At 54.7% G+C, this 19,991-nt stretch overlaps 2 protein-coding genes across 3 annotated transcripts in view; one reads left to right on the top strand and one right to left on the bottom strand.

The window, feature by feature from the left end:
* Positions 1-19,991, bottom strand: part of MKNK2 (MAPK interacting serine/threonine kinase 2) — a 108,196-nt gene that overhangs the window by 32,762 nt on the left and 55,443 nt on the right. The window lies entirely within an intron of this gene.
* CSNK1G2 (casein kinase 1 gamma 2) overlaps positions 1-19,991 on the top strand; it is a 41,830-nt gene that overhangs the window by 12,482 nt on the left and 9,357 nt on the right. For both annotated transcript variants that reach the window (XM_071451955.1, XM_071451954.1), the window contains exon 2: positions 13,482-13,978. In XM_071451955.1, the coding sequence (XP_071308056.1) occupies positions 13,792-13,978 (187 nt within the window). In that variant the 5' untranslated portion in view covers positions 13,482-13,791. The remainder of the gene's footprint in view (positions 1-13,481; positions 13,979-19,991) is intronic.

The raw sequence follows: 19,991 nt of genomic DNA, 5'->3' as shown, positions 1-19,991 counted from the left end.
GCTTTTGTTATGGGAGTGGTGTTGGGAAATGTCTCTTATCCTTTGGAGAACAAATGTTGATCCCATTGCCCTGCCTTCCACTGATCCTTCCCAATGCCAGAAGGAGCACACGAGGCTGTGGGATCTCTGAGGACATCCTCGAATGGCTCATGTTCTTCCTCTGCTCTTGCACATGTTCTTCCTCTGCTCTTGCACATCTCCCAGCAGTTGACAGCACTTGGATGTCCCTGTGTCCTCCCTGCTGCTGCTCCTGGCCTGTGGGATGCCAGAGTGGTTCCTGTTCTGGAAGCAGAGCTGTCCCACAAGGAGCTCTCCCACGGTGTATAGGGGGACATCCCACCCCTCCATGTGCTCAGACCCTCTGACTCATGCACCCCAGGATGGCTCTGGAGGCTCCTCTGGAGGCTCATCCTGCTGTGACAAGGTTGGATCATCCTGTGGGCAGTGTCCCCCTCCAGAGATGCCACCACACCAGCGGGGTGGCTGCCAGAGGAGAGGGGCTGGCTGGGGACAGCAGTGCTTCTCCAGGCAGTCCCATGGGACAGAGGAGGCCATACCTCAGGGTGTTGGGGCTGCAGGGGACCCCCTTCTCACTGTCTGAGAGCTGCTCTCAGCTCCCCATGCGTGGGAATTGATAAAGGAGCTGATAAAGCTGTGTCAGCAGGGAGATGTTGTGTCATGCACTGGCTGCACTGATGGCTCAGGGTCCAGGGCTGCCTGCCACAGGTGGGGACTCGCTTGTAGCTTGTGGCAAGGGGTGAAAATGGCACTGCAGCCCCTCCTGGGCATTCTCTCCTGTGAGAATGGCTGCTGTCCTGTCCTGCCTCAGTTTCTGTCCTTAGGGGTCTGTGGTTGCTTAAAGGAGGAAGCTTTTGCTGTAGGGCCTGCTCAGTAGTTTGTAGTGGAGAGTGTGGACCCTGCTCTGCTTTCAGTGCAGTGGAGAGAAGCAATGGCACCATACACAAGTTGTGTGTGTGATGGCCTGGCCTTGTGGTGGTGTTTGGGCTGTCCCAGGGCAGGGAGAGCAGGATGCCTTCCCATCCCCCTGCTGTGCTGGGAGGAACTCATTTCATGGACTGGGATTCAGAGATCTCTGGTTGTTGGTTATTCCAACCATCTGCCTTGGCACTAATGTTTAAATACAAGAGTGTGCTCTCGTGTATTACTGGAAATTCAACGGAGGGAGGGAAGACCCTGAAGTTTAGCAACAAGTGGCCTGGATGCCAGGCTGGAAATAAGCCCATCCCAGTGTGTTGGGAAGTGGGTGTCCCCTTGCTAGGACAGCTGTCCCTCCTGCCCTATGAGGTGTGTCAGCAGTGCCAGCTCTGTGCTGTTCTCCCTGTGCCCATGGCCCCAGGAGATGCTGAAGCAGGTGGGCTCAGGATCAGCCCTTGGATGGGCACATTGTGGCCTCCCAGCTGCTGCAGCGTTCCCCTCTCTGCTTTGCTGGGCATTCAGAGCCAGAGGCATTTCCTCTGATGTTTCCTGCTGCTGCTGCTGCCTGTGTGTGTACCTGCTGTCAAATCCTCCTGCAGCAGCCTTGTCCTTGAGCTGGGCACATCCTGCAGGCCATGCTGGAGCTCTCTGCAGCCAGGGCAGCTCTCAGGAAAGGTGCAGCACACCTCTGGCTGCAGTGGAGGTGGGGAGGGAGCTTTCTTCCCCTGTTCTCCCTGGAAACTGGTGGCAGCTCTTCTTGCACATCCATTCCCGGGCGTGCTGCCGGAAGTGCATTAAGATCCCTTATCGAGGGAAAGGCAGCACTTCATCTTGTTTTTATGAAAAGTGTTGGCTTTCAGGGTGTGGGAGTATTCAGGGACATGGCTGGGGAAGTAGTGTGTGTTGGTAGAGATGGTCTTAACCTTATTTCAGGCTACAGCAGTGCAGGAGGAGGTGTTCCAGCCTCAGATGGAAATGGAAGCTGTTGTTCCCAGCTGCTGGGTGAAAATTATCTATTTGTCTGGAAGCCTGTTTTTTCCCACTGCCTGGTGACTGTGAAGCAGGCTGCAAGCTCTGGGGAGGGGAGGAGGTGGAAGGAGAACTTGCCTGCTCAGAAACCTGACATCTGAATGCAGAGCTTTCTTGCCTGGTTCTTGTGGCCCAGCACAGTGACTGTCATGGCCAGACTGGCGATGTGGTGGTGATGAATTTGTGTGTTTGTGACACGTGTAGGATCATCCCTTTCACAGAAAGGCTTTGCAAGGGAGTCTTAGAGCTGCCACCTGAATTGAAAGCTCAATCTGCTCTAGAAGCTTCTGTGGAGCTGGGGATGGAGAGGGCTCAGCAATGCCTGTTCCAGCTGTGCTCGTGCAGCTCCCATTCCTCATCAGCCAGCTGCCCTTGGGCTGCGTCCCCATGGTCCTGCAGGGCAGGCAGGCACTTGGATCTGTCTTTGTTCAACCTCCCAGGGAAGCAAAAGGGAACCTTTTATGAGCTGTCAAGACTTTGGGTATTTTTCCCACAGCATCCAGGGGCAGAGGTTGAGGTACAGGGTAGGGCTGCCCCTGAAGGTGCTGTGGGCTCTGTAGTCTGTGCTCAGCAGATCTCCTTGGGCTTCTGTGTTTCCCAGAGTGAACATACACAGTGATTTGGGATACAGATTTTGGACACCTGCTTGCAGGCAAAGCCTCTTTTGCAGAGAGTTACCAGGCATGAAAGCAAAGCTCAGGTTTTGCAGGAGGTGAGCACTGGGGACCTGCCCTTTCCCAGTGTGTCAGTCAGATCTGCCTGGGTTGTTCTGCTCCAAAACTTCTCAGATTTGGTGTTGGTGGAGCAGCTGAGTCTTTATGCTCTGGGCATGAGTGGATTAAAAGCAATGTTGGGTCTTGACTAGAAAGGAAATCTTTGCTGGCTCCTTCCCAAGATGAGCACGCTTGTGATAATGAGTCTGTGCAAGAACCGGGCAGGATGGGACTGGTTGGAAAATGTAAACGTAAATGTATGGATGGGGGAGCAGGAGAAGCGGAAGCCCTGGGACTGGTAAACACCTTTCTGCTGGCCAACTGCTGTGGACTTTTGGAAGGCAGCTGGTTCCTCTCTGCAGCTGGGTTTCCCAGCAGCAGCATGGATTTAATTAGTGTCCGGTGTCTCCCTGGAGCTTGCAGCATTGGGGGTGCATTGTTTCATTTAAATGGAAAACCCCATGGCAGAGCTGCCAGACCTGGCTGAGGGCTGAGACCACTGGCTTGAGTCAGGGGCTGTGTGAGAAATGCCTGAAAATGCCTGAGTGGGTCTAACTCCTGGCATGGTGAGTGGGGGGCTGAGACCCCTGGACTGAGTCAAGGGCTGTGTGAGGAATACCCGGGTGGGGGCTGAGGGCCGAGTCAGGGGCTGTGTGAGGAAGGAATACCTGAGTGGGGGCTGAGGGCTGAGTCAGGGGCTGTGTGAGGAAGGAATACCTGAGTGGGGGCTGAGGGCTGAGTCAGGGGCTGTGTGAGGAATACCTGAGTGGGGGCTGAGGGCCGAGTCAGGGGCTGTGTGAGGAATACCTGAGTGGGGGCTGAGGGCCGAGTCAGGGGCTGTGTGAGGAAGGAATACCTGAGTGGGGGCTGAGGGCTGAGTCAGGGGCTGTGTGAGGAAGGAATACCTGAGTGGGTCCAGCTCCTGCCGTGGCCAGCAGGGCTCCAGAGAAGCGTCACATCCTGGCCGGGGTGGCTGCGCGTGTCCCACGGAAACGCTGGAGCAGATGGGAAGGGACAAAGCACTGGGAGCTGGACTCTGCTCTCCTTTTAAGGTCTCCCAGGCAGGGACTCAGCTTTGTCCATAGTGAACTTCCTTTCTTCCGGTGCTATAAACTCTGGCTTAGTAAAACCGAAACCAATCTGACATCCTGATTGGCCTTTTCTGCGCTGGACTGGTGAGAGATTCTGCATGGGCAGAAAGCAATTTGTTGTTCAGAAGGAGGTTTCCTGCTCTGGTTACCTGCCTGCTCCCTGGGCCCTTCCTCTAACGGTAAGAGCAAAGCAAGTTGCAGTTCCCCAGACAGAAATTGTCCCGTGTGAGCAGGGACACCAGAGTGCTGCTGGCACGGGCAGTGGGCTGGAGCTGGGTCATTTGCTCACCTTGACATTTTCCAGCTCCATGCCACAACTTTTCCTGGCCCAGCAGTCCTGAGGATGGCTGTTACTGGTCATGGAGAGGGGATGCTGGAGAGGAGGGTGATGGTAACATCCCAAAGGTATCATGGAAGGGCTGGGTGGGAAGGTGGGAATCAGGTACCAACTGCTCCCTGATTCCCTCCTGCAGCCAAGGGTTTGCAGTCCCACCACCCACAGTGCTTTGGTGTTCCTCCTGTTCCCATGCAGTGGGTCCCACATGGGGAATGCATTCCAAGAACTGGGAAAGGGCTGCCCTTGGCTTCCTTGGGCACAGTCATGTTGGAAAAGGTGTAAATCAAAATGCAGCCTTTTTGTGGGGTCTGTAAAGTCAACCAAAAAGCTGCTTCCTTTCAAGTCATTTCTGCAGAGCTTCAGTGTGTTTTCTGGTTATGAATTCTGCAGCTGGAAGTTTAAATTTGTGCCTGATGAACTCAAAAAGGTGAATCGATGCTCCTGGGCACTTGGTTCATGGATAGGTTTGTCTGACTTGGGCTGGGTTTGTTATTTCCAGACTAGTTTTCAGATCTGGTCTTATTTTAGCGTGTGTGTATTTACTGTTATTATTTTTCCTAGAGAAGTATTTTCAGCTTTTTGCTTGGTTCCTGTGCTGCTGCTGAAATTTCCAACGTGGCATTTCCGGCTCCTTGGTGGAGCACAGTTTAATATTTTCCATCCAGGTGTAGCTGCTTTGGATGAGGATCCAAGGAAAAGAGTGAAATTGTGCATTGGGCTGGGAGTGAATTGGCAGCTCATAAGAGTGGAGATGCTTCATGAGGGGTTTTTTTTGTGGCTGTTAAGAGATTTAGGAGTGTCTTTACTCTGTAGGCTGGTTTCAAAAACATGAAGATCTGGGTTGTTCTGAATTTGGATGTTGAGGATCTGAGCTCTGCATTTGGACTGTCCATAGCACATTGATTTCTTTCTGCTCATATGTGCAGGGAGCAAATGTTCATCCAACAGTCCCAGTGCTGTTGGCTGAAGAGGAGCCTGGTTCCTCCTCAGATATTTTTGGATGCAAAATGACTCCTGCTGACCTGCTGCTGGAAAGCTGACACTGCACACATAGTGCTGCCAGGCAGGGATTCTCCTCATCCCCCCTGAGCTGTGGTGGGACTTTGGGGTGAAGTTCTCCAGCTGCTGCTCCAGGGGTGTTCTGGCTTGTGGCTTGTGCAGCCCATCTGTGCTCATCTCGAGAGGAGGAAATTTCTTGGGTTAGGATCTCACCAATTTAGGGAAATCACACCAGCTCCTGAGTGGTGCCTTGTGGTTCTGTTGGAAACTGAAAACTCTGCTACTGATGGTCTGCCCCCATCTTTTACTTCCTTTTTGATTCTGTTGTGTTTGGAGAACAGTTTGAGTTTTGCTTCCACTCCCTTGAGGAGCCCTTGCACAGGGTCCGTGGGCACTCCCAGCTCATGGGCTGCAGGAGCTTGGGCTGGAGTTTGAGGAACAGCTGAGATTTTGCTTTTAAGGCAGCCTGGTGGGTTTGCATGTCACCTGGTGTCCTTTAGAGATCTCTGTGAAACCACACAAAAATCATGACTGGTTTGTTGTGAGAATTTGTTTGTGGGGGAGACTCTGAGGTGGGAAGCAGGACCCCCCTTCAGCAGAAGCATTTCCCTGCTGCCTTGTTGAAACTCTGCTCTCTTCATTGTTAGCTCCCTCACAGAGGGAATGGAGTGGCACAAACATTAAAAAAAATTACTGAAAATTCATAGCAATCCATTAAAAAGCCATATTTGGGTTCAGAGGCTGGGAGAAAATAACTTTGAAACAATTTGGAGCTTGATTTGTTGTAGGTTTAGAGCTGACCAGAGTTCACAGTGTCGTAAAAGTCTCCTGGGGAAGGGAATAACCAGTAACAAGGGAACATTTCTAATTTAGAGAAAAGTTTAATAGACATGAGAGCTGGAAAAGGAAGCCTGAAAGAAAAATCTGTCCTCTTCATGGCACAGCTTAACTCTAGGGAAAAAACCAAATGCTTTATTATTTTTTAATTATTATTTTAAATTTTATTTTTTACATCCTGGTGGTTTTGTGCCTTGTATGTTTTTATGGATGTGGCTGAGAGCCAGGGATGGATATCTGGGTGAAACCCTGAGGTGTTGAGAGCAGGGCAGCACCTGCATGTGGTAACTTCTGACAGGCTCAGCAGTTCCTGCCTCGTTTGCTGAAGTCACTTTTGTTTGTTCTGGGTTACTGGTGTGGCTGGAGGTGATGATGTGTCTGATTGTTTGCTCTGAGAGTGCATTTATGGTTTTAATTCTGGTGCTGGGAGCGTTGTTGGCTGTGTCCATCCCTGGGGCCATGCAAGGGAAGGGGCAGATCCTGGCCATGGGGCACTGGCTGGGCTGGAGGTGCCCAGGGTGCCCTGTGCCCACTGCTCTGGGAGCTGGGTGTGATCCTCTCTCCTCACTGTGTTCTCAGTAAAGAGCTGGGAAGCCAGGAAGGGAGGAGAGGTTTGGAACAAGGATGCTGGGATCATGTTGGATTAAAAGCTTTGCTGCCACAATTCAGGGTTTTTGTGGGTTGGTTGTTTCTGTTGGGTTTTTTTGGTTTGTTTTTTTTTTTTTTGCCTCTGAACACTAGAAGAAATTCTGGTAGAAACATTAGCCTCAGCTTTATTCCTGTCTTCTTTTCAAGAAAAAAATTGGATGGAAAAAAAGCATGTTTTGGACAAACTGCCCATGCAGATTTCTGAATTGTAAATATTGGGGCACCAGAGTGAAACCCTGCTGGGTTTTTTTTTGCTGAGAGGGAAACCAGCCAGCACTGTCAGTGCTTCAGACACTCCTGGTGCAGTGGCAGTGGTGACAGAGCTGTGTGTGCCATGTCATCAATGAGTCAGCCTGGTGGCACCACATGGGTGAGCTGGGTCTGTGTTTGGGGCGTGAGGGACACAGCAGGGGCAGGGGGGTGGGCTGGGGCTGCTCTGTGGGACCAGCTGGCTCTGGGGATCCAAACAGTGCATTTGTGACCATTGGATATTGCCCAGCCTGTGTGCAGGCAGCAGCAGCACGGCTGGGCTGGGTGGGTTTCACAGGATGCTGTTCCTGCCTGGTGGAGCAGCTCCTTCAGTTCTGGTTCTTGTCCCTGCAGATGCCTTGAAGCAGGCAGGGGGGGCTTGCTGAGCTCTCAGCACCATTCAAAAGCTGAAAACCAGCCAGGCATCTCTCCAGGGAGCTCAGGTGGAGGAGGTGGATGCAGGGAAGTTACCCCAGTGTAACAGGCAGGATGTGAAGGGCCAGGGGCTCAGTGCACACCCAAATCCCCACGGAAGGGGTGGCAGAGCCAGGAGCTCTGGAGTCCCTGGAGCTGAGCTCTGAGGCTCCCCTGGCTCTCAGAGCAGCCACACATTCTGCCCAGGCTCCCCCATGGCCCTGCATCAGCAGTTCAGTGACAAACTATTGAACAGGAGCTTCCTGTTGTGCTGACACCAACACCAACCTACACAGGAGCAGGAGGAGTAAACAGAGCTGGGCTGGCTCCTGCCTTGCTGCAGGCTGGAAAAAAGGGTGGAGATCAAGAGGATGTGGGTGCCATCGCTTCTGGAGCCAGCCTGTGTTCTGTGTTCTGATGTTCTTGTGGCTGCACGTGGCAGAAACTGCTGGGAGAGTGGCTGCTTCCAGGACTGCTTGGTTTTTAAGGGAATTTCTGGGATTGATAAAGGCCCTTTCACCCCTTGCCCTGCTGCTCCAGCTCCTCCACAGGTGCTGTCCCCAGAGTGTGCAGCCCATCCTCCATCCAGCTCTCAGAGCTCTGATGTGGGACGCTCACATCCAGAACTCCCACCTCCACCAGGTTCCTGGAGTTCCTCACTCAGAGCACTGAAGCTCCTGTTTTCTGAGGCATCCAGAGGAAATGGGGCCAGAACAAGCCAGCCTTCCCTTGCCATAAGGAATGTTCTGCTGTCCTGCTTGGTTTGCTTGAATCTCCCTGGACTGGAGCTGTCGCTGGTGAAAGTCCCAGGTGGAGCAAGCTCCAGGGGCTGCACAGCCCCTCTGCCTCTCAAACCCATGGAGGAAACTTCCTTTTGTGGGGTCAGGATGAGTTTTCTCCAAACAGCACACCCATGGACCTGAGTTCCAGCCTGTTCAGCTGCTGTGCCCAGCTCAGAGGAGAGTCCAAGGGTGGAGGAAGCTCAGGAGATCTCTCAGGAGCCTGTTGGTGCTCACTTGGTGGAGAACTGGCTGGATGGTCACACTCTAAGTGGAGACCAGTGACCAGTAGTGTCCTCAGGGGTTGGTACTGGCACCAGTGCTGTTTTACATCTCTGCTGGTGCCATGGACAGTGGCACTGGGGGTACCCTCAGCAGGTTTGTTGGTGACACAGAGCTGTGTGGAGCTGGAGGGAAGGGATGGGGCATCCACAGGGACCTGCAGAGGTGGGATTGTGCCAAACTCATGGAGTCCAACGAGGCCAAGTGCAAGGTCCTGCCATGGGCTGGGACAACCCCAAACACAAACACAGACTGGATAAAGAATGGATGGGGATCAGTCCTGGAGAGAGGGATTTGGGAACTTTGATGGATGAGAAACTTGATGTGAGCCAACCCTGTGAGCTTGGCCCATGGCAGGGCTGTGGTGGGAAGCCTGCTGAGGCTTTCCATGCCCCCTGTTCTGGGACACTTTGGGACACCTGTGTGTGGCACAGCTTTCCCTGCTTCATCACCAGCAGCTCTGCAGGCTGGAACAAGTGTTTAACAACAAACCCTTGCAGACATCATCTAGGACCGTCTGTGGCTCACTCTTAAAGATGTTTTAAGATTTTGCTTTGTTTTAAGACTTCTGATCTTCCTCTAAGCTCAGCCTCTTAACTTTTAGAATTTATTGGGATTTGGTTTCAGCTGTGTAAGGCCACTGGTTGCTTTTTGGTCTGGATTTTTGCCCTGGGAGCCAGCTGATGGGTCATCCTTTGGGACATTGGGGTATTTGTGATTATTTTTAGCCTTTAATTGGCAGTGATCTGTACTTGGAGCTGCAGAGTGTCAAGGGCTTTTCTCTTTGTGCTCTCAAGAAGCTTTCCTTTCTCTTTCATCTGGATGCAGCTGTGTTTCCCTTCTGCTCACAGAGTGCAGAGTACATGGGGAAACCAGCTCCAAGATCCATCCCAAAGGCTGCTGGGGCTCAGGGAGCAGCACCCAGGGCATGGCTGCTCCAGGACACCTGGGCCCTGTTCCAAGCAGCACCATGGACCTGCTCCCTGACCTTCCCCAGCCACTTCCCTGCTCCAGGCTGCTATTTTTTTCCCTCTTCTTCCCCTCTTTTGTCTTGCCCCATTTAGCTGTAACCTCTTTGGGCAGGAACACGGTGTGTGTGCTCATATAAAGGGCTGAGAACAATGTGCCCCAGATGGTTTGTACAAGTGCCTTCTCAGCAGCCACAGGGTTTCATTCTACAGGAAAAAAAATTCTTAAAAATACAACTCTTCAGCATCTTATACTTGCAAATGTGAGCAGGAACTTCCCGAGCCTTGATATTTTGGTCCAAGTCACAGAGACAAGGGGTGGCACTAGAACTGCAGCTTTTCTTTTTTTAAGGAAAAAAAACAACTCCCCCCAACCCCAATTCCCCTTTTCTCACCCTTACATCTGCAGGGAAAAACTTGTAAATGTGACTGGAGCAGCTCTGACCTGCTTAAAACCAGATGGCAAAGAAAAAGGACCCAATGATTCAACAAAAGCACTGTGAACTCCCTCTTTGGGAATCAGGGTGTGTGGGCTTGCCCCATTTTTATGGCACTTCCAGTGCTTCTGAGGTTCTGGTTTGGGGTGCTGAGGCACTTGCACTTGCCTGCAGTTTGTTTCCCTTCCAGGATCCCTGGCACTGCAAACACCTCAGGGCACTGCTTATTTGCTTTAAGACCACAGCTTGCTTTGGAATTTCTTCGGCCAAATTTCAGGACAATTCATTTTTTTTCTTTATTTATCCCGCTCCCTCCCAAAGAGAGAAACAAGTTTCCTTAGTCTCATCTTGCATCAGATTTGATTCCAGGCCAACAAATCCAGCCTAGAAGGTGCTTTCCTGAGGCTGCTTGCCTCGCTGTGACCTTTTGGGAGAGGATTCCTGTGCAAAATGGAACATTGTGAAATCAGTTTTATACAGGGAATCTTCCCCCCTGGTGCTGCTGCCTGGGGAGGATGGGTCAGGTCTGGGTCCCTGTTGCCTGTCCAAAGGCTGCTGTGTTTTAACAAACACAGAGGTTTTTTGCTCTGGAGCAGTGGGAGTCCTGGGATTTTACCAAAAGTTTCTGTTTCTAATTAGGTTGTTCTCAATTTTAAAGGCCAGTGATCCTTTTATGGCACAGGGTGGAAAACCTGAGCAGTCACTGACACTGCACAGAGGTGGGTCCTGCTTTTGTCCTGAGGTCCAGGCAGCCACTGTGTCTCCTCAGCACTCCTGGGATGAGAAAATAAATTCTTCCCAGCCCTTGGCTCATCCATGGGGGAGGCTGGTGGGCAGAGTGTGAGGGAGCATCACTGCCTGGCCTCACTCACATGAATTTGGTTTAGGGACTTCCTGCTGCTCAGCTTGGGAAAGGGGGAATTGCAGCATGGCAGTCCCAGCCTGGGGGGCTGGGCTGGGGCCTCTCTGGGTGTCAATCTGGCCCAGCTGCCTGAAATTGGAGTTTGGAGCTGGGCCCCTCCAGGAGAGCTCCTGAGGCTCCACAGGCAGGACCAGAGTTGTGCTGTGCTGCTCCTTGCGTTTCTCTAGGCTGGGAAAGGGCAGCACAGTCTCCCTGTGCTCACAGGAAACAGGATTGAATTTTTCCCTTCTGCCTCACTTCATTGTCTGAAATTCCCTTGCAGAGGCTGGCCCATAACTCTTCAAAGAAAATAATCCCAAGCGCCGGGGCTGGAGCTCCCTGAGCTCTGGCTGTCGGCTGCCTGACTCTGTGCAAACAGTCTGGGCCTGGAATCCCCTGGGACTGAGCATAAAGGTCTGATTCAGAAGGAAAACAGGTTCTGGAGCTGCAGCAGGGCTGTGCATCAGCAGCTGCTCCCCTTTCCCCGCCTGTGGTGGAGCCACATCCAGGGAAAGCAGCTCCCTGAACACCAGGGTGAAACTGCCCGCTCCAGGAGCTGGGAGCTGTGAGGGAGCAGCTCTGGTGTCGTGAGGAGGTCGGGAGGGCAGCCCCATGAGCTGAACCCAAGCGGAAATCATCGGGGGAGTGAAGAATGAGCAGGATGTCACGTGTGGGCCCAGCGTGCTCGGGGCTGGGGCAGAACAAAGCTGAGGGAAGCCCTGCTCCTGCCGCTCCCAGCCGCTTCCTGCTGGCACGGACGCGCTCTGGGGGAAGGGAGCACCAGGGCAGCAGCCAGCCCGGGGCTGCCCAGCTCTGTGAGAGATGGAACGCTCCCCGTGCCTCAGTTTCCCTTGTGCAGCAGGATGCTGTCCGGTTGTTGGTGTGTTGTGGCCTCAGACAGCCAGGCTGCTGTGCTCTAGGGATGCTCCAGGGCTGTTGGATCAAGGCTGGAGCCTGTGGGGGCAGGAGGGGGCTCCCATGATGCAGGAAAGCCTTATTCTGCTGTGCTTGAGCAGGCAGGTCCCACAGGTGGCACCCCAGCACTCTGCACCCTTGGAGCAGCTCTGGTCCCTCCTGTAGAGCAGTGGCAGTGTGCCAGGATGCTCTGGAGAGTGAGGATTTGGTGCCAGCCCCCCTCAGGGGCTGTCCTGCCCCTGGACCCTTACACAGCCAGTCCTTCCCCCTGCTGAGCTCTGGCTTTGGTGTCTTTTTCCCTGGGCTGTTCTTAGAGCTCCCACATTTCCCTCTGTATCCTTGAGCATGAGAAGGGTTGGTTTTTTGTTTTTTTTTTTTTTTGTTATTAATAGCTATTGAGAGCCAATAAAAAGTTTTACGGGGTTTGGCCAAGCATCAGAGCTCGCAGTGTGTTCATTTCCTGGAGCTGGAGGGGGGGTTTGCTTGGATAACCCAGGGGGGCAGCAGGAGTCTGTGGTGGCCCTGGGAGCTCTTGGGAGGCTCTCAGTGGTGTCACAGGGGCTTGGGGAGGGGGCAGGCTAAAGGAGGGGTAGGAGGATGGCAAGGGTCAAGCTGGGAGCAAAACCAGGGCAGGAGGGAAATGGAGGTGTGGGTCTCTCATGTGCCCTCCCAGTGTGTGCCCAGATCCTGTTTGACCCCCTCTGTCCACGTTGAGCTTCCTGATTGTCCTTCCTGCCTCCCACATGGGCACCCCTGTGAGGAGGAACCCAGCCTGCCCTCCCCAGTGCAGGGCAGTCCCTCTCTGGTGGAATGCTGCAGGGAGGGAGGGCACAGATCCCTCTTGGGCACCTGGTTCCTCGAGCACAGAGCAGCTCCATGGTTCTTTTCATCCCAGTCTTGTGTCCAGAAGGAAGCAAAGCTTTGGTTGGCCTTGATGTTGGGCAGCTGCACAGGGAGGTGTGTGGAGCCAGTGTCATGGAATCATGGAATAGTTTGGGTTGGGGGGACCTTTAAAGGTCACCTCATCCAGCCATGAGCAGGGCTGTGCACACAAGAAGGAGCTCCCTGGTTCAGGAGGCTGAGCTGATTCCTGCCTGTGGAGGGGAACCCAGATAACCCCAGCAGCAGCATGGGGGCTTTCCAGCAGCCTCACTGGGAGCACACAAGGCAGCAAGGTGCTGCACCCCATGAGCATCATTTGCTCTGGCCAGTGTCACAGCATTGGCCCGGGCTGCAGCCCAGGGCCCTCGCTCCCAGATTGGCAATTCCAGTCAAGGTTGGTTGATAAGAGCAGAGGAGGAGGCAGTGGGATGTTAGCAAGTTCCTGTTTGCCAAGTGGGTGTTTCCCCCAGCCCAGGTGGGCTGTGGTGGGTGCCCTGAGTGTGGCTGTTCCCCAGGAACCCTGTCCTGGGCAGGGCTGCTGGCACAGGATCCTGGCCCAGCACAGCAGGAGCTGCTGCTGGAGTGGGAAGTGCTCCAGCTCCACTGGCCCCTGCCCCTGGATCCAGCCAGGTGAAATCAATTTCACTCCATGGGCAGCCCCACAATGCTGGGTTCTCGTGTGTCCCCTGTTCCTGGGGGCTCTCAGAGTCCCTGGCTGGTGCCTCTGAATGCTTCCAGAAGCTGCCAGCAGCCCTTCCCTGTGGGGACAGTTCTGTCCCCACATCACTTGGCTGGCTCCAGCATGGAGACACTCATCAACCATTTCACCTCCAGCTGACCAAGCTTTTTTAAATTCATTTGTTCATGTAAACCAACATCTCAGGCATGGGGCACTCTGGGAGCTGATGTTTATCCCAGCTTCTCCCACCCCTCAACTGCAGCACTGTCGCTGCTGTAGGAATTACCTGTCTGCAGGGAAGGTGCTGGAGGGACTCTGAGGAACCCAGAGCCCTCTGTTGCTCTCTGCCTTCTCATAGTGATTTTCTGCCTCTCTCTTTGCACAGCTGGGACACCGAGGAGCTGCGCTGGGAGGAGCCTGTGTGCAGGATGTTCTCTCCACCAAAGACCTCCCTGTGAGCGGCGATGATGCCAGTCCCGGCGGGACCTTGGGAAGCACTGACATTTCAGTAGCCCAGCAGCCCTGGACGGCCTCTTGCCCCTCGTTCTCCAGCCCCCACCCTCCCAGCGCTCCCCGGGATGCTGTATTAACCAAGAGGAACCCTGCTTCTTTCCTCCTCACCCTTCCATTTTCGGCAGCTCTGGGATTTGTATGGCAGCAGCGTAACCGTGGAGAGGCCGGGGTATCACAAACTTATGGATTTTGATAAGAGAGGAGGGAAAGGGGAGCTGGAGGAAGGTAAAAGAATGTCCAAGACAGGTGGAGGAAGGAGTGGTCATGGAGGCCGGGGTGCTGGAACCAACTCGGGAGTCTTAATGGTGGGTCCCAACTTCCGTGTCGGCAAGAAGATTGGATGCGGCAATTTCGGGGAGCTCCGTCTAGGTGAGAAGGGTCATCTCTGTCCTCCCTGTACCCACTCCTGCCAGGACTGCCCTGGCATCCTCCTCGTGCAGCAGGAGCAGCTGGCACAGCCTGTGGCCGTGGGCACAGGGGTGCTGACCGGGCACACAGAGTGGAAGCGTTGCCCCGGTTCTGTCACAGAGGTTCCACTTTCTTCATCCTTTCACGCTGTGCTTGGTCTGCCAAGGCCCAGCCCAGCCCAAAGGACTGATTCCAGAAGTGTTTCCCTTCTCCTCCTATACCTGTTGCTCTCTGGCTCTGCCAGGGAGAATGCTACCGGCTGGATCTGTCTGTTGTAAGCAGTGGTGGCCATGGAGATCTGGGTGTCCCCCAAATCCAGCAACACTGAGTGGGGAAGGATTCAGGAGATGCCACTGTGTGCTCACAAATCTCACCCCACTTGTGCTGTGGGTGCTGCCCTCTCGCTGTGCCTCAGGACAGGGGATGGGGCATGAGGGCCTGAGGGATGTTCCCTCTGCTGGGACAAACACTTAGGAAGGAGAATCCGTGTTTTATCCTGGGTAAATTCTTCAGTTGTTGAAACTGGTTATTTGAGAGACTCCTGAAATTCTGTGCAGGCCAGAGAAAGGGAGGAATAAAACCCAAGCATCTTCCATAGTCATTTTCCATTTTGAACCAAGTTTATCAGGAAACTCCTCAGGCAAACTTCTGTTTGGAGGGTGGGGAGGTTGCTCCTCTCTCAGGACTGGGAATGTCCCTGGAGACTTTCAGCAAGCTGTTAACCCTTTGCTTGGCATCAGGCAGGGCCAGGCACCTCTGTGCCAGCAGCACAGTCTGGATGTCTCCAGGAATGTGTGGGTGTAGTCCCTGCCAGCTTGGGGTGAGTGCTTTGGGAAGGGGCTTGTGCTCTGGGGAGAGGGAAGAGAGGCAGTCCCCAGAGCCTGGGACAGCCACAGCCTTGTTGCTCTGTGATATTTTAAGCAGCGCCTTCTCAAACCGAGCTCTGAGCTAAACCTGCCCTGAGCTCTGAGCTAAACCTGCCCTGACCGTGGGCCTGGGGAGGAGCTGTGGCAGCCCTGGCTGGGATGAGGTCAGCTCCCCCTCCCAGTGTGGGGAGTTAATGTCAGCTCTCCCCTGTGTGACAGACTGGCTGGTGCCAGGCTCACCCGTCCCCTCCCCGCACTTCCCGGCTGTGTAATTGCAGAGCTGGGGAAACGCTCTGGTGAAAATCCAGCCAAGCAGTTCCCCTGCTCAGCTGTCTCTCCTGCTGTCATGAGGAGCTCTGAGCCTTCCTCCAGACCCAGGGCTTGTGGAAGGAGCTACTGGGGGATTTTGCTGCACCAGCTGCTCCTTTCAGTTCCCCGGGTGGATCTGGCCACTCCTGCTGCCAGTGCCTCCCAGAGAGCCCTGAGCCATGCAGGCTCCACCTGTGTCCTTGCACCTCCTTTTCCTTGCTTGCCACTGAGCGTTCTGCAGTGGATCTGTGTTTCTGGGTGAGCTGGATCCCAGGATCCTGCTTTAGGCAGGAGGCTGGGGCTCTGTTGCTTTGCTGTGCTCAGAGCTGCGGTCAGTGTGACCCCTCTGCCTTGGCCTCCCCTCATTTTCAGTGAGGGGACACGAGTCTGACATGGATCTGAGCAATGTCTGTCAAGCTGGCAGTGAGGTTGCTGCAGGGACCTGGGAGCAGTTGGGCTCAGTTTGCTGCTGGCTGCAGGGACAAGCAGCGAGCTCTCGCTCCAGGGCTCCACAGTGGTCGATTCTCACAGTGAGAGTTTGTCCTTGCCACCAGCAAGAGAGGCTTCCAGTCCCTTCACGTGGCTTTTTAGCTCTGTCACACCCTGCAGTGCCTGGCCATAACATGCTGGAGGCCTGAGCACGAGATCTCATCACAGCAGTGGAAGCCACAGCTATGTGGCTTCTCTCCTAAAATCACATCTCTCTTCCTTAGGTGTGCCTCCAAACTGCATCAGGGCTCAGGAATGCTTTCAGGATTTAGGGATTCCTCCAGCTGCAGATGAATGGCAAGGGACCAGAGGGCTCCTGCTGTGAAGTGGTGGCATGAGCAGGGATGTTCCCCAGCTCTTGCTGGGCACTCAGTTTTCCCTGGGAATAGAGAATTCAGTCCTCGAAGCTTTAGAGGCCAAACTGCAGCTCAGTATTTAAAAGCTCCCAGATCTTCTTTGGCCTTTTTGCTCTCATAATAAAGGCCATGAGATCTTGAAAAAATGTACCTGGAGGTGACTTTTCCAGCTCCCAGTGGTGGGGAGGGAGGAAGGGGACATTGTCTTCCTCAAAAAGGGAGCACTTTGCCCTATTTCTCCACCACACCAAGGGGCACATGGTGATCTGTCCTTAGGGTGCTTCAGCTCAGCTGTCCCAGGTAGAGACAAATGTCCACCCATGTAGGAGGTGTCTAAAATCAAGTGATCTGTTTAAAGATAAAATCTAAAAAAACAATTGGCATAAGGCATTAGTGGGAAGCCAGAAGGGGAATGACGTGGGCAGGAGTTGTGGCTGCCAGGGCTGTGCATTTGGATCCTGCTTCTCCCTGTCCCTGCTGGCCTTGGCATCCTGGGCAATGCAGGGACGTGGTGCCAGTCCCAGCCTGGCAGTGCTGCCAGCCAGTTCCTCACTGGACCAGCATGGCTGGAGAGCTGGAGCAGGGTGGCTGCCCCAGCCCTCTGGCACAGAGGTTGATGTTGTGCAGGTGCTGGCTCCTGTTACCTTCTTATATCCTGGAGCTTCACCCTGAGCTGCTGAGTGCTCATCCCTCCCCCTGCCAGCCTCCAGCTGTGCTCCAGCACCAGCCCAGCTCCTCCAAGAGCATCCCAGGGCAGTGCCTGCTGCCTGCAGCCCCCTGAGCTGCCCCTGCCCACGTGGTGCCCACAGCAGGGTGGGACGCTGCCCTCTGGAACACAAGGCAGCAGGACACTGGTGGCAGAGTGTGGCTGGTGGCTCGTGTGCCCTGGCACTGGGCACAGCCCAGCTGCAGCCCTGCCAGCTCCCTGCCAGCTCCCTGCACCTGAGAGCAGGACCAGCACACTCACAGAGAGGCTTTGCTGGGGCAGGTTCCTCTTGGCAGCTACTCAGGAGTGCTTGGGATGGGCTGGGGTAGGGGGAGAGGAGGAAAACCCAGACATGGAGGAGAAAGGTGAAAACTAAGCCCAACCTGGGTGCTGGGCAGGTCCTGCCCTGGTGCAGAGCTGCCTCAGAGGCAGGAGCTGCCCTCAGTCCTGGCACCCTCCCTGAGGGCCCCTTCCTGAGCCCGGCCCAAGGCTGCTGCTCCTGCCAGGCTGGGCCATGCAGCTGCCCCAGGGCAGCCTCAGCCTAGGGCAGGGTGCAGGGAAGGATGGGGGACCTGGCAGCAGCTGCTGCTTCTGTTCTTCCAGCAGTAAACTTGTGCAAATGTGCTTTTTGCAGCTTCTCAGTGCCCACCCCTCTCCCCCAGCCTGCTGTATGCATTTCTGCTGGCAGCTTGGAGCCACAGCAGCTGCTTTCCTTCAAAATTAAAAGCTTGAAATTAATTATCTTTTAAAGTAAACTGGGGATTTTGGAGGAGGGAAGAGCACAGGGGGTGAGTCTGTGTGCAGTGTGTGAGCCAGGAGCAGCTCAGTGCTGCAGATGGGCCAGGGCTATGCCAGCTGAAAGGTCACTGCAGGTGCTGGGGACATTCCCAAGCTCTCCTGAGCTGTGGCTCTCAGGCCTGTCCTGCACCTCCCAGGGAGTTACCTGGGGCCACAAAAGGTGCCTTCTGAATAAGTGTCTGGGCCCAGTGCCCTGCTCATGACACCCTTCTTGTCCTGGGCTCTGCAGAGACCTCCCTGTGAGCACCTGAGTGTGGCCAAGGGCTCAGCCCCCTCCCAGAGGCCAGAGCCACAGAGCCACCACATGCCAGAGGTGGCCACAGGTGTCTTTGGAGGCTTTGGGAGAGAGGAACCCACACAGTTCCTGCTGCTCCTCCCTCCCTTGCTGAAGGCTCAGACTTGCTTTTCCTCCTGCTTGTTCAGAGCCTCCTTTACAGAAGGTCAAGCTCTAAAATAACATTTTTCTTCTGATGGTGTTAAAGCTCAGCATTCCACAGATCTGTCACTGCTTGGCCTGGTGCAGCCACTGTCACTGGTGCTGCAGTGCTGGCAGGGCTGGGCCTGGCTGCCTCATCCCCTGTTCTTCCACTGCATTCCCAGGTCTGGGAAGCCAGATTCATTCCCTGGTACCCTGGCACAGCCAGATTCCCACCCCGGTGCCCTGGCACAGCCAAATTCCCATCTCAGTGCCCAGGCACAGCCAATTTCCCACCCTGGTGCCCTGGCACAGCCAAATTCCCATCCTGGTGCCCTGGAACAGCCAAATCCCCATCCTGGTGCCCAGGCACACCCAAATTCCCATCCTGGTGCCCTGGCACAGCCAATTTCTCATCCTGGTGCCCTGGCACAGCTCTGTGCTGCTGCTGCACAAAGGTGCCCAGCGTGGGCACAGTGCTGTGCCATGGGCAAGGGGCAGCCTCAGTGCTCACTTTCCTCCTCACAGGGAGGGGCTGGAGCATGTCCAGAGGCAGGAATGGGGCTGGGGAAGGGTCTGGAGCACCAGGAGGGGCTCAGGGAGCTGGGCAGGGGCTCAGCCTGGAGCAAAGGAGGCTCAGGGGCCCTTGTGGCTCTGCACAGCTCCTGACAGGAGGGGACAGCCCAGGGGCCGGGCTGTGCTCCAGAGAACAGGGACAGGAGGAGAGGGAACGGCTCAGGTTGGGCCAGAGGAGGTTAAATTGGAAATTGAGAAAATTTCTTCTCAGAAAGTGTTGGGAAGCATTGGAACAGACTGCCCAGGGTAGGAGTGGAGTCACCACCCACAAAGTGTTCAAAAACGTGTGAAAGTGGCACTTGGGGACATGGGCTAATGTGAACATGGTGGTGCTGCTGGCTGATGGTCAGAGTGCTGATCTGAAAGGTCTTTTCCCACCTTAATGCCTCTGTGATTCCGTGGCTCTGAGCTGCTGGGATGGGGACCCAGCTGGGAGCCAGAGCAGAGCCGGGCTCCTCCTGACGTGCAGGGGCAGGTGCTGGGCTCTGCTGCCAAATCCCTGGGCAGGCCCAGCACAGAGAGGCAGCTCCAGCCCCAGCCCCAGGCCTGGCTGCCCTCAGCCTGTTCTGATCCCTCTCTGCATCCTGCAGGTGCTGCCAGCTGCGTTTGGAGGCGCCTCTGGCACCCAGCCGGGCAAAGGCCCCTGCAGTGCAAATATTTGCTTTCTGCCAGCCATCTCACCACTTTTCTCTTTTATTTCCTTTCAAAAGCACCTTTTGTGCTGCAGGTCCTGCCTGCTCCAGTCCTCCTAGGCACTCCCTGGGCTCTGGGAGTCAAGAGTTGCCCCCTTGTGAACACTGGGGCAGAGGGGGTGGCTCCAGGAGCTGGAGTGGGGAATTCCCTGGCATGGAAGGAATTCTCCCTCCTTGCTCTTTTGCTTTTTCTTTTCTCTTGGTTTATTAATCTCATGACAGGCCAGTTCTGCTATTTGCACCTTTTTTAATTCAGAAAGGGGAAGCAGAGGGTGGTGATTTGACCAGTCCACACCCTCTCTGCTCCCCATCTTGTCCATCAGCTGTGTCCAAGCCCCCAAGGAAGGGCTGAACCAGAGGAGTACCAAATTATTTTGACTCATTTTTGGGCTGGGAGAATGCTGCCAGCTCCAGAGCCTTGTTGCACTCTGGTAGCTTTTTGTGCCACCACTGACTGTGTGGTGGGGACAGGACAGATGCCACTGCTGGGGATTCTCCTGCCTCCATCCCTTCTCCCTCCCTGCTGAGTCCATTTTGCAGTGTGCCTCTGGCAGTTTTCCTGCCATGTTAGATTTTTCCCCCTTCAAATCCTGCCTGACCTCAGGGAAAATCCAGCTGTGAGTTTTCTGATCCCATGTTGCTGCCCTGAAGGCAGCAGTAATTGTTTTGGACTGCACTGTGGGGCCCTGTGGAGCTGTGCACAGGTCTGGGGGTGTCCCACGTGCTCCCCAGGAAATGTCAGTGTGTGATGGGACAAACCCCTGGAT

The sequence above is a fragment of the Agelaius tricolor genome, unplaced genomic scaffold (assembly GCF_023055355.1).
Source record: "Agelaius tricolor isolate 1412-34295 unplaced genomic scaffold, bAgeTri1.0.p SCAF_33, whole genome shotgun sequence".
Classification (NCBI taxonomy): Eukaryota; Metazoa; Chordata; class Aves; order Passeriformes; family Icteridae; genus Agelaius; species Agelaius tricolor.
This window is presented reverse-complemented; position numbering and strand designations above follow the sequence as displayed.